Source organism: Mus caroli, chromosome 17, assembly GCF_900094665.2.
Source record: "Mus caroli chromosome 17, CAROLI_EIJ_v1.1, whole genome shotgun sequence".
Classification (NCBI taxonomy): Eukaryota; Metazoa; Chordata; class Mammalia; order Rodentia; family Muridae; genus Mus; species Mus caroli.
Genome location: NC_034586.1, coordinates 81,660,257 through 81,674,591, shown reverse-complemented (window position 1 = coordinate 81,674,591; position 14,335 = coordinate 81,660,257). Strand labels below are relative to the sequence as shown.

The 14,335-nt window shown below is 39.7% G+C and overlaps 1 protein-coding gene across 4 annotated transcripts in view; it reads left to right on the top strand.

The window, feature by feature from the left end:
• Positions 1 to 14,335, top strand: part of Srbd1 (S1 RNA binding domain 1) — a 165,060-nt gene that overhangs the window by 82,389 nt on the left and 68,336 nt on the right. For all 4 annotated transcript variants that reach the window (XM_029471564.1, XM_021186295.1, XM_029471562.1 and 1 more), the window contains exons 15-16: positions 6,222 to 6,313; positions 12,807 to 12,889. In XM_029471564.1, coding sequence (XP_029327424.1) covers positions 6,222 to 6,313; positions 12,807 to 12,889 — 175 coding nt within the window. The remainder of the gene's footprint in view (positions 1 to 6,221; positions 6,314 to 12,806; positions 12,890 to 14,335) is intronic.

Here is a 14,335-nt window from a genome sequence, read left to right as displayed (position 1 = left end):
ATCCACGTGGGAGTGCATGGAGGCCTCATGCATGTCCACTCTAAGCCTCCCAGGCTTGTAGTGGATCCTCTGCATGGTAACTGCACCATTGCTGATGTTGTTCTCAGGAAAATAAATGGTCATTGTTTGGAATAGTGCTGGGACTTTCCCCAACTGCTGACTGAGGAGTTGGTCCCAGCCTGCCTGCCTGCCACCAGATGGTGCTAGAGCTACACACGTAAAGGCCAATGCAGAGGTAAAGTGCACGCGCTCGCGCTCTCTCTCTCTCTCTCTCTCTCTCTCTCTCTCTCTCTCTCTCACACACACACACACACACACACACACACACACACACACCTTCTTTCCTTCCTTCCTTCCTTCCTTCCTTCCTTCCTTCCTTCCTTCCTTCCTTCCTCCCTTCCTTCCTTCCTTTGCTGACCTTCCTGGCATGCTTTGAAATGGGTTCACACCAGTTGAGCCAGTTGACCACGGACAATATGTTAGTGATGGAAACTTAGGGCCGTGCACCTTGTCTTTCCTGTAAAGTTGTCTTCATGCATTGGCCTGTGTGCAAACCTGACAGTGTGAGGTTTCTGCTTCCTTCTAAGTAGCCACAAAACACCATGTTTACAGTAATCTAAAAGGTGATGTTCAGAGGACATTACCAACAGAAAATAGAATAATTTATAACTGGGTACATTTCAAAATATTAACTATTGTTTAATAGTAGATTACCTTATTAGTTAGCAATTATACTTAAATTTGAAGTTTTTTTTAATTACAAATAAATATGACTTGGGTATTGCAGAAAATAAAAAGAATACTTTTTGTTTAAGTTACTCACATAATTACATGAAACCATTATCTTTGTTTACACATGTATTTTGAAGCTAAACTTATTATGGTCATACAGTTTTGTTAGGTTTTTTTCTCTTAATTTATCTTGAATATTTTACATGAAATCAAAATCTCTTAGGATAATTTTGATTAACAAGCTGGTTTTCCATTCATTGAATCTTTAATGATAGGGATTTGAATTTCCAATTACTTTTGGTCCCTTCTGAACCAAAATTTATTTCTCTATGTTTTATATTTATTTCATATTAACTCTAAAAATATATTTCTGGATTGGGAAGAAAGGATAGCTTTTGTAACTTTTTTTTTTTTTTTTTTTTAAAGATTTATTTATTTATTATATGTAAGTACACTGTAGCTGTCTTCAGACACTCCAGAAGAGGGCGCCAGATCTCGTTGCGGATGGTTGTGAGCCACCATGTGGTTGCTGGGAATTGAACTCTGGACCTTCGGAAGAGCAGTCGGGTGCTCTTACCCACTGAGCCATCTCACCAGCCCCGCTTTTGTAACTTTTGCTCGAATTTTTATTTTACCACCAAGCTTTGTAGTTAAATATCCCTGCCAGTATTTGATTTTTTTTTTCCCCCATCATCTTCCGGTTCATCAACAGATCACTTCTGTTTTTGTTACTGGTTGGTTTCTCGTTTGGTTCTTGAGTCAGGGTCTCTCTATAGCCTGGGCTGACCTGTGATCTTGCTACCTCTCAGCCCCTGCCCCAACGCTGGAGGTGTAGGTATAACTGCCACGCCCAGCTTGGTGACCCTCCTATTCAGAAGGATTGAGAACGCTCTGAAATGGTAAACTCTACTAAATACAGATTTAAGAGAGCTTGATTGCATTCCTTAACATCCAATCCTTGAGACTCTTCTGTTTGTGGAATTTGAGTTTTAGGTTTATTATCTGTTCTTGAGATATAAGCCAATATTCATTCATACTTCCTAACAGTAACTCATGGGCAGAGCAGGGAGTTGCTGTGTGTGTTGTTAGTTTCTCTTAAAGGATAATAAGACAGTAAACAGACTAGAATAAGATGAAATAAAAACGGACGCACTGAAGTTAGACCAGACAAACAGCAGGAAGAGAGTCCAGGAGAAGGCACAGAATCAAAGACTTGGTGTTTCCTACTACTGAGATGAGAGGACCCAGTGTCTCTATGAATGTTTCCAGCCTGAAAAGTTGCAAGAACTGTGTTTAGAAAGTTGTTTTGAAGACTTACGTGGAATGTAGCTTTTCAGTATAGCAGAGGTGTAATACATATATTTTAGGAAGGCAAAAGGAAGGAATTACATTCTTAGGAAGAATTAGCAGCACACCAGTCTATGTTAATGGAAGAATTCTGCCCTTGCTATTGTTTTTTGATTTTTTTGTTTTTGTTTCTTTTTGTTTTTAAATCTCAGTCATTATATTTTTATTTAAGCAAATTATTTCTTAATTAAATTCTCCCATTAACATAAGGAAGGAAGTAATTTATTTTAAAATTAGAGGAAACAGCAAAGCTATTTTCGCATTTGGAGAATGGAGAGAGAAGCAGCTTTATGGCCTTTCAAGCGAATGTGGGGGCTGTTTGTGCTTTCCAGAAAACCCAACAAACAAGGCAGACTAGGTTTTCTTATGCAGAGACCCTCACTCTTTCATCTTTTGTAAAAGAGAAAGCAGAAGGCACCCTGTTCTCCTAGCTTCCCAGTCACTATGACAAGTACTTACAAAACTAGCTGAAAAGGCTTTATCAACATACAGTCTGTCCATGTGAGAGCTGAGAGATTTCAATTCTGTAATCGAAATATCTCTTTAAAAAAACAAGAATCAATTATTTATTTATGGTGTGTTTTATATAAGCAACATTACTGGGTTTTATTTGAGGATTAAAAATAGCATTTTTATTAGAGAGTTTTGGGGATTTTTTTTTTTTAGTGAATTGAAAATAATTGTTTCTATATTGTAGATATTTGACTTTTTAGGTTATGAGGGTGTAGCTTGGTGTTTTGGGTTTTTTTTCATAAAGAGTCACAGACAACCCTAAAATATGTAAAGTGTTTCTAAAATTACCTATTTATTTCTTGAGACTCAATATACTAGCATGTAGATCTGAGGAAGTGGAATTCCATGTCAGCTTCTGAAATCCGTAGGACATCTCCATCTAGGTGTTGTCTTAGCTGTATAATTTAGAAGGAGCGTCATTATACTCTGAGCGTCTCAAAACATTAGTTCATTTACAACTTTCTCACTTAAAATGGCCCCAAATAGTAAGTTCTGATTACTCCCGTTGGCTTTATGTTCAAATAAATACAGTAATCAGGTCGTTATGATATTAAGGTTAGAATACCGGAGAGAAACTTGCTTTTTAAACATAATGCTCTGTACATCTTTGCAGATGATGCTTTCACAAAGCTTGACGTTGTTTTCTTCATATCCCTGGATTTTACAGGCCATCAGCATAGTTCCCTGCCGTTGGCTGGGAGACTGCCACTAAACAGAAAGTGCCTGATTAATCTGACATGGGTCCTGCTGAGTGGCTTCCCTTGAACTTGGAACAGGAGTGGGGCTGTAGAGGGACATGATAGCTTTTGTCCTCAGTAAGTTCCCTTGGTAAAAATTGTCACCCTCTGATTTATTTTGAGTTTAGATACATACATGTCTTAGGCCATATATGTTTTTTATCTGAATAATCTTCCTTTAGATCATTTAGCTTTCTGACCCATGATTAGTACTCAACTGTTTATTGAGTCCACATTGCTCAGTAAATATGGCATACACAATTTACTCCATTTTGTATTGATTTAATTGTGTTAATCTAAAATCTTTGGGTGCAATGTGTCACATCTGTTTTGTGTTCCTCAATTTAAAAGAAGTGGCAGTATGGAATTTGGAGGAATATTTATTATCTGAGTATTTTTCTTTCTTTGCAAAAGTTTCCCCTTAGTTTGTTGAGAAGGATAACCTCCAAGAGAAAGTGAATCATTTGGCAAATTGTCAGGTCTCTGGCTACTAAAGGCCAGTTAATTAAAATTTTACCTTACCATTTAAATTCACTTTACTTAAATAGTTGGAAATATAATATAAATAGTTTGGAGAATTCTGGAAATAATGTAAAGTACGTTTGTGTAAAATTTTTTAAATATTCTTTTCTTTTAATAATGGGTCCAAGCTACATTTCGTCGATAGTTAAAATTTTTTTAGAAAGGCCTTTATTAGCCTGAGTGTTGGTTTGTGTTGATATGGTTCTTTCCATAACTGGTAACTGAATAGTCTTCTCCTGTGGTAGTTCCATAACCCTTTGGAGATTACCAGTTAACCCATTTCCCTAGGGGTAAGTATGCGTAAACATAGCATTTCACATGTAGTTTCAAGTAAACCTGCGTCTCGCTGCCCAGTCATTCAGAAGCCAGTTAGACAACTGTATGGAAACTGATGCCCTTCCAGTCTGTGACATCAGCTTCTCTTCCTGTGCCACACTAAGATTCTTCCATGCATGACATTACATTTTTTATTTTAGTTGTTATTATTGTGAGACCATGTAGGCATGTGTGCTTTGCACACTAGTGACGGTCAGAGGACATTTTTCAGAAGCCAGTTCTCTCTTCTGCTGTCCTCTGTGAGTTCTGGGGATTGAGCTCAGGTCGGTTGTCAAGCTTGGTGGCAAATGCTTTAATCTGTTGACCCATTTCATTAGCCTGTGTTTTCTACACCATGTTGTAGAAGATAAGGATAATCTGGGTCTTATATTGGAAGGAAAAGCACAATTCCTTCTAGTTTAAACTTGGTCTCACATTAAGGAGTTTTATCGAACTTAAACATGCTTTAGGTTCTAAAGAAAACAAACTCACTTTCTCTTGGGGTCCTAGGTGAAGACACAGGGAGGGAGAGAGGTATGAGTTCTTCGGGAATCCTTGCTAGAACAGTGGATCTTAGGAGAGATGCTGTGCAGAACTGAGTTGTCGTGTGGATGAAAGCCGTGCAGCTCCAGCTCATGCTTGGGGACCAGGCAGGTTAGGTAGGATACAGCCCAGCCCAGTTGTTCATCAGCTGTAACCTTGAACACACTGTCTACCCATAAATGGGACCTAACTTGCCAATGAGCATCTTTCTGTGGAGTACATGTTTTCTGCTTCAGAAGAACAATGAGCAGCCATGCTTTTCTGCAGCAGTGCTCCTACTTCTTGTCTTCAGACCCTAGAGCAATGATCTCAACCTTCCTAGAGCTCGGACCCTTTAATACAGTTATTTCCTCACGTTGTGCTGACCCCAAGCATAAAATTAATTTCATTACTACTTGGTAACTGTTGTTTTGCTGCTGTTATGAGTCATAGTGTAAATGTCTGCTATGTAGGATATCTGATAGGCAGCCCCTGTGAAAGGATCATTTGACCTCCAAAGGGGTTGTGACCCACAGGTTGAGAACCGCTTCTCTAGCGTAACCTCACGCATTAGTGATTTGCAGTTGTCACGTTTCAGTAAAGAGTTTTCCATTTGATGACTTAGTGTTTGATTATTAGCAAAGGGCAGTGTGTTAAGGGTTATCTAAGTGTGTCTTAGATGCTGGAAAGGGAGTTTGAGAAGCCCAGGATGAGAGAGGCTGCTAAAGGGGGAATAAAAACTAAACACTGACATGATTCTCTTTGAATCTTTACACTTGGATGGCCACGTGGCAGAGCTGAAGGCCTCCCAGTTGTGTCAAAATCTATAATGTGCCTTTGCTTTTATGTCATAATTTCAAATGTTTGAGTAGGCACATGCTTGCCCACCACTGTACCAATGGTATCTGCAAGAATGTCTTCACTGTGGTTTGTAAAGCCCTGGGTGCCCCAGAGGAGAGGAGGAGGGGGGTTTATGTGGTGCTTTGATTAAGTAAATGCCTGCCTGAAGGGAGAGCTTCCAGTACTGACACTCCTGACAACACTGGTGGGCCCGTGGTCTGTCTGACCTTTCCTTTCCACGTATGTTGTTACATATGTGACATACATATAACCAGGTAATAGTAGTGTTTATGGTAATGGTTCTTGCCTCATGTCCACATGTGCACTTAACTACCACACCAAGGACTGTTGATTCGGATGGAAATCATAAGGTCAGTCAGGAATGCCCACTAAGCAACGAGAAGGTGAACATATTCGGGCAACTTTGGAGTTGGCATTAGGGAAAGGTGTTCATTGTGTTCATTTAGAAATGCTCTGGTCAGTGAGTGAATGAGTCCTGGGTGTGAGCCTTTGCGTCTGCTATCCAGAAAAGCACAACTTATCCAGGTAAGCACAACTCAGTGCTACTGCCTGTGGTGGGCAGTCCATGCTGCTGCTGCTGCCCAGCTCTTCGTGGACTGCCTAGTTTATCATGTATGCCCTTTGACCAAGTGGAGAGTCTAGAAAATAATCTTCCCACTTTCTGTCTCTCAGCATCGTCAGTGAAGCAGGGGCCTCCATCTACAGTGTCAGCCCCGAAGCGAACAAGGAGATGCCAGGACTGGACCCTAACTTGAGAAGTGCAGGTGAGAAGCTGTTACCATCACAGAGCATGGAATTGAAACATTTTAGATCTGTAAATGTGACAAACTAAATATCTTACATATCCATGAAAGTGTAAAAGCTTTGCCACATGAACAAGACCTGGTGCATTTGCAAGTTTTAGACTAAACTAAAACTGGAATTATGAAAAATGTGAGCAATAGTACTTTTCTGTTTTTAAATACCTTGAAGTACTGTAGCAATAGTAAAAATTAAACACAAAGTCGTATTAAATAATAATGAGAATAAAATGATTACAAAGTAGTTATTATAGCATTTTCTCGGCAGTAGGTAACATGAGCACAAATGCAGTGCCAGTGTGTGAACGCACATAGACTTTGGTTTGTTGCTAAATGTTTGGCAACTGAACATCTTTCATGGCCTCTGATTGAGGCGTCATGGTAATGCATTGCTTTAAAAACCATGCCTTTCCTTTATTTGTACTTGGTTGCTTTGATGTCTAGGATGTGGAATAGCTAAAATTTTGTAATAGAAAATTAAAATACTTGGAGAAATCTAGGGAAAGGAATTGGAATAAATAAAATTTTATATCTGACATATTAGTTTTTATGCAATGGGGAATATTTATGCAATTTCTTAGGAATTAAAGTCTCAATTTTTGTACTTAAATATTTTCACTGACTTTTACAATTTTTAGCTCTATACCTGGGACTATAATTTTTAAAAAGTTTTTGCATTGATCTAAAGCATAAAAAAGTTTAATACAAAAAGCCCTGTTGAATCTTTTCAGTTGATTGTTGAAATGAGACACTTCCTTGGCTAAATTATCTTCTAAACCTGAAACCTTGCTTCTTGTGCAATGGATTCCCCTATCACACCAGCTCAGCCTCTTTCCCAAGCTCCTAGTGCTTGCCTTGAGACAGCGGGAGTGTGGACCATGGGAGGAGTGGGAAGTCAGCAGAGGGAACCTACGAACTAGCCTTTCCTACCCAGAGTGCTGGAGACACTGCACGCTGTCAGCACAGTTGCCCCGGGGACATTACACTAACTAAGGCTTAAAGAGGCCATACATTTTGTGAGTGTACTTGTAATATTTGTGTCTAGACTGTCTGAATAAATGATAAGTTTTATTTATTTTTTAAAAAAGTAAAAGAATTGCCGAATTTGGCTTTCTCTTGTAACGGCGTGTTGGGAAGAATATTTTTGCCATAATTTTTAGGAGGCAACAGTTTTCCCGCTGCTAATGAAACTCCTGGCCCATGAAGATGAACAATGTCATAGAGTCATAGGTAAAAACAGATTACAGTGTCCAGCACTGCCCTGTGTAGGAAGAATGTTAGAAAAAGATAAACTTCTGCCCAGTTCTCTTGCTTTGATTTCAGAGTATTAACTGGCAGTGTTTTCAGTCTATGTAGTGACAAGTACTCCTTCCTTCAGCCCGCACCTGTGCAGAAGTGATAGTGTTTAATTGATTCTGAGTCAGAGCATGTTACCAAGCCTCTCAAGTCTTCAAAGTCTGTCCTTAAGGAAAATAGTCAAAGAAGCTTGGTCTCCAGTGTGACTCCTCGGGCCCATTTCCCTTTCCAAGTCTTATTTTTTGTCTGACATTTTGCTGTTTCCTAGTAGTTGATGCCCAGGATGATTTCATACTTTATTTCAAACCTTAGCACCTAGGTATGGATTTTATCTTTAAACCCTTTTATACTTTAGATGTGGTTTCTCCCTGGATTAGTGTTAGAAGTTTGGCAAGGTATGGCAATGTTGATAAATGATTGAACCTTACAGAACTGGGGCCTACACCTGGGTGTTTGGACCCGTAAAACCTTCAGTAAACACTAGTCTTCTGAAGTGAGTTACTTCCAGAAGAGTTTATTGTTCTAAAGGAGGCCACACATGTACTTTGCCTGTTCTGCATGTCATGGCTGGTTTTTTGTTTGTTTGTTTTTGTTTTGTTTTGTGTTTTCCTTTCTTCCACATTATAATGCATTCCGTCCTCACCAGAAGTCAAATAGATAGAGGCCAATCAATCTTAGACTGTCTAACTCTACAACCGAGAACTGAATTTAAATGAGCTTCCTTTTAAAATTAATGACCCACTGTTAGGTATTTAGCTATAGCAACTGAAAATGGACTGGTATAAATGCTGTATTAATTGTCTATGTTATAATATAACAGAATCATAACATTTTGGAAGCATATCTAAGATGACCTTCAAAAGGACGTCCTTATCAGCTTATTGAAAACAGTTGTTGTTCTACCATATGCTAGTGTCTCCTCTAGTAAATACATTACAGATGAGAAGCATTTACATTGAACTGATAGAACTTGTAGATTTCTGAGTTAACATAGTAGAGTGAATATTGCCTTCATTCTTGCTCTTATTTCTGAAATTAAAAAAAAAAATGGGAGAAACATGAGTGATTAGAAACTAGGACAAAAAGAAAAATGAGAAGAGAATACAGCAGCAAGTTTTGAATCCTGAAGCTAGACAGATGAGTAGTAAGTGAGCCAGCCAGCCAGCCCAGGTTGAATCTTAAGATAGCACAGATATGGCCAGAGCACTTGTCACCGTAGCCAAAGGCTGGAAACAATCCAAACATCCAGCAGCGTTAGCTTTTCTAAGTGAAGGAAGAAAATACGTTTCAGACACTAGGATATTATTAAGCCATAAAAAGGCAGCAGTACTAAAACATGCACACCATGAAGGAAACTTGAAAACATCAAGTTGTATATAAGGAGCCAGTCATAAAAGATGACGTTCTGTGTAATTGCGTCAGTAGGAAGGCTGTAGAATAGGCAGATCTGTAGCACGAAGGTGTGCTTGTCAGGGACTAGGGAGAGGTGGCCATAGAGAGACTGCTCAGTGAGTTCAGGATTTCCTTCCTCTTGATGCGATGAATTGAACATTTGAGAACTCAGTAAGGCAGCCACGTGGTGTGAGTAGAGTAAGTTGCACTGAGTTAGTGTTTTATGTAAAATGCCTAGTGTAGTAAATGTCACTTCAACCAGATGGCAGCAGCAGACATCTGCTTTCATACAGTGTTTCTGTCTTTGTGTGAGATTGGAGGTTTTCTCTGAGTAGGTTATATGGAAAGCCCCTACACTAATGGATATAGCCAAATATTAGAGTGGGGATCCCTGCTAGGGAGGAGCCTGCACAGATGTCTGTATTCTGCTCAGAGCCTTAGAGGAGAGCTGAGCTTTCATGCAGATTCTTGACCTTGACTGACACCTCAGGGTCAGGACTTCCCGAACAAGGTCCCAACCCTTGGCCTTTGAGTAGCTAGAGGGTAATCCTAGGTCCCCTCCTGTGAGAAAGCCCTGCATTATTAAAGACCTTGTCAGAACACAGTGGGATAAAGAAGCTGCTTGGAGGAAATAGGACACAGATGAGAGAAATGAAAAGTCCAATTTCTCGGGATAATAAAACCATTTCCATCATTTGAGGGCTATGCACATGCAACACAGGTCCACTACCTTTACCTTAGACAAGGGCTCAGCACGTGGGAGCTTAGGTTCCTTCTGCTGCAGCCTCCCAAGCAGCTCCAGAACTAACTTAGGGACGAAGAAACACCTATAAATTTTAACAAACTCATCTTGGTTGAGTAGCTACCACCATCATCACAGTTAAGCTGTAGAAAGAGTTCATCAGGTCTCTGCAATTGTCAGCTTCTTGTTGAAAATAGCAGTTATTTATCAGAAGGTCAAGATTACAATCTACTTGCTCTGAGTATTCAAATTATGATATAGAGAAGATTAATTTCCTGTGTTCCCTCTGTGCTAGTTAGGTTTCTATTGCTGTGATAAAGCACCATGGTCCTCCTTGAGGAGGGAAGGCTTTATGTGGCTCACAGGTTACAGTCCATCATCAAGAGAAGCCAAGGCAGGAACTTAGAGGCAGGAACTGATGCAGAGGCCATAGAAGCATGCTGCTTACTGGCTTGCTCCCCATGGCTTCTTCAGTCTGCTTTTTTATGGAAACCAGGACCACCTAGCTAGGCACCATTGCCAGTGAACTGGGCCTTCTCACATCCAGAAATGCCTTAAAGTTTTGCTTACAGTCCACTCTGGTGGAGGTGTTGTGTTAACAAAATCTGGCAACATGAGATGAGTGTTAGATTTAAAAAGAAATACTTGTCTTAGATAGTGGTTTACTGCTCTGAAGGGACATCATGACCACAGCAACTCTTATAAAAGGAATCATTTAGTTGGGGCTGGCTTATGGTTCAGAGGTATAATTCATTATCATCATGGCTGAAAGCATTTGTAGGCACAGATAATGCTGGAGAGGTAGTTGCAAGTTCTACATCCGGATCAGCAGGCAGCAGGAAGAGAGAGGCACTAGGCCTGGCTTGGGCCTCTGAAAAATCCCAAAGCTCACCCCTAGTGACACCCTTCCTCCAACAAGGCCATACCTCTCAATAGTGCCTCTCTCTGTGAATGTATGGGTACAGTTTTCACTCAGACCACTAAAGCACTTCTATTTAATATTGTTAAATAATAAGACACAGTTTAAAGACTGCTGCTTACTGGAGTTTTGGGGACAATAATTTGGCTTGCTCTGTAAATTTTAGGATTCTGACTATTTCTTAGAAGTGAAAGTCCCAAAGCTTGGAACCTGTTTTATCCTTAGGACATAGGAAGAAATGTTCCTCTCAAGGCTGCTGAGGGTTCTGATGAAGCCATCATTTTTAGGACCAAGTGCTCCATTGTCTCTCATTGCTGCATATTGTCCAACTGTGGGTCTCTGTTGGTGCCCATGTACTGCAAAAAGAAGCTTCTCTGATCTATGGGTACAGGAGTGAGGCATTACGAGGCATTTTATTGCTATGATCTTTTAGCAGAATAACATAGTGGGTTTTCCCCCAGGGCCCATGACCTATCTAGTCTCAGATTCTTGGCCATTTCAGCAGTTTCAAGTATGGGATCGATGTCATGGAGTAGGCTTTAAATTCAAAGATAAAGTGGTTGGTTACTCTCATCATACTTATACCACCATGACAATTATATTACAATTATACGATGTCACCACTACATTTATGCCACCACACTTATGCCACCATGACACAATGTCACTACCACACTTATGTTACCATTACACTTATGCCACCATTGACATGATGTCACCATCACACTATACCACCAGACTTATGCCACCATCATACGATATCACCATCATACTTAATGTCAACAATGCCACAATACATGATGTCACCACCACATGTATGCCACCATGACACTTATGTACCATTACAGGATGCTGCCATTACACTATCTTACAGTCTGAGGTTGCAGGGCTTGTAACTGAGAGATATTATTGTCTTTCTCATCTAGTAGCATGGAAGGTGCCTTCCAGTGCCATGAGCAGTAGTCAGTAGGGGACAAGCTTCTAGTTACACATAACTAGAATGTCTCCACATTAGATGACATACATAAGTGCAGTTTTCAGCAATAGGACCTTACTATCAAGTTGTGGAGGGTAACCAATTGCCTTGGCAATCGCCTGTGATATATGGAGTTTTCATGGGACCCCTTTGACCAATAATTCAACAAGATATAACCCATTTCTGACACTGGATGTTATACTTGGTGGCATGTCTTGTGAGGCATTGTCTCCCCTATTACTTGGCTACCCCATTTATACTCCTTTCTTATATGTATGTATTTTAGGAAGCTTCTACAGTAGTAGGTTTCCATACTTCCAAGTTTTTTGATCCCGAATTGTAATGGGGAGGAAAGGTTGTGATCAGAGCCAGTAGGTGGATTCCAGAGCATCCTCTACAGTCACATCTAAACCTCCCAAGTGCATTCTCTTGCCAGCATAACCTGGTTGCCTATAATACGCTACCATCTACTCATGATTACTCTGTTCTAGCTTTATTAAGAATATTAGATATGTCATTGATGATAACAATCCAAGATCATTTGAAACAAATCTTTCTATACTCTTTAAAGCTTCAGGCACTCCACTTATGCCTTATTTAAAGAATGAACAGATAATTTTATGAGTTTAGGAGCAAGATGTTTTATTTATTTCTCTGAATCAATTGTCTTTTCCATGTATGTCTTAATAATGCCCAGGAGTATTAGTCAGGTATGGTGGCTCATGTCTGTTAACTCAGCACTCAGGAGGCTGAGGCAGGGGAATTATCATGGCAACATAGTAAGTTCCAGGCCAGCCGAGGCCACAGAAGGAGACCTTGTCTCAAAAACAATAAATGATGCCTAGCATATAAATATAAATATATACATATACACATATATGTACATGTATATACATATATGCTCATATAATTAAGTCTGAAATCTTACATTCATTCCTTTTTGCATGGAGAAAAAGAACTTTGAAACTTAATTAAATTGTAGTGTCTTTCTTTGGAGGCGGGCGGGCACTAGGGGGCTAGGATCAAGAGTTGTATCATGAGGAACTAACCTAAGCAATCAGCTGAGCACCGCTTTTCACATTAAATCGAACTTGTTTTCTGATTCTGGGTTTTGTTTTTTTTTTTTTTTCAGTTTCCATAGCAAGGCGTGTTCAAGATCCATTAGCTGAGCTAGTGAAATTTGACCCGAAGCACATTGGAGTTGGAATGTATCAGGTAAAGCAATGTCGATTGTTTAATTTTGAAACCCATCAATACAAAGAGTGCTAAGCCTGACATTGTATTTAGCCATTACTGGATGTAGATTTCCATTTTCAAAGCCTATACAGTTTCAAGCTGTCAGGGAAAGGGAGATTTCTTCTTGCTTTTTCTTGTCTTAATCATTTTGATTAAGTTTTTAACTTGGCTATAGTCAGATTTAAAGACTTTGGAAACATTAGTCCAGGTGTAATGGTGCATAAATATTAGGTTCAACTGGGTACTTGATTTGGAGACCTGGTCTTTTTCAACTCTATTATAAAACATGGAAGGAGTGTGGACCATTGGGCATGTGACTCTTTGTTTAAACCACAATGAACTCAGTTGTTACTGACCTCCCAGGAACCTCTGGTTTTTACTGTGACCTTTTCTGCATTCACTTCTATTTGGTCATTATTAGTTTTGGATTTTACCCAGAGCAGTTTAAAGTCTTGTAGTTGCTGATGCACTGCCACCCTCATTATGGCTTTTGTTGGTACTGTATTTCCAATTCTTGAGGTTGTATGCATGCACTGAACAATTGAGGATAGCAGTGAACCTTGGCAAGGAGAGGTATATAAAGAGTGCGGGACATGGAGTCCTGAAGGCTGTGTCAAAAGAAGTCTCCTTTTTGTAATAATTCTTGGCTAATCTGTGCATGTGATATTCACTTGAACTCCTAGCTACTCATGAGGCTGAAGCACGATGATTCCATGAGTTCAGAAGTTTGAACCCAGCCTGGCCAATATGCAAGACTTTGTCCCTACCTCCCAAGTAGTCCTTGTTGTTGCTATTGTTGTTGTATAGTTTGGTTTTTGATAGAGGGTCTTACTGTAGTCTAGGCTCCCTGGAAGGCATTATGTAGTCCAGGATGGCCTCAAAATCATGAAAATCCTCCTGTCTCAGACTCTTAGTGTTGGAAATAAAGCCAACCCTGGCAGGAAAGTGCTTTTTAGATCTAAAGAACAGTATTTTCCACTCTAATTTTCATGGGGTTGAGTGGTGCTGAGTTATACTTTTTTTCTAAAAAAGTATTAAGTCATGGCATCTGTATTACCAGAAATGGGAGAAACTCCAGAAATCATTTCACTATACCCCATCATTTGACAGTAAAACAAAACCAAAATGCTGTGCCATAGAAGCACACAGTGGCAGAGTTTGGACTGATGTGTCACATGCATTGAGACTCAGCTGAGACTGTTAGCATTTTATGCTACCTGGTGGTAGAACTAGCTATAGTCTAGTGTTGGTTGGGCTTAGAGATGTCTTTGAGATTGTTGATATACACTGCTGCATGTCTATAGAAGGTTAATAAGGAGAAAAGGTGTGAGGTTTTTTGTTTTGTCTTGTTTTGGTTAGTTGATTGTTTTGTGGGTGACATCACCTAACAGACTAGAGTACAGAGGAATGAAGGAAAAAAGGCAA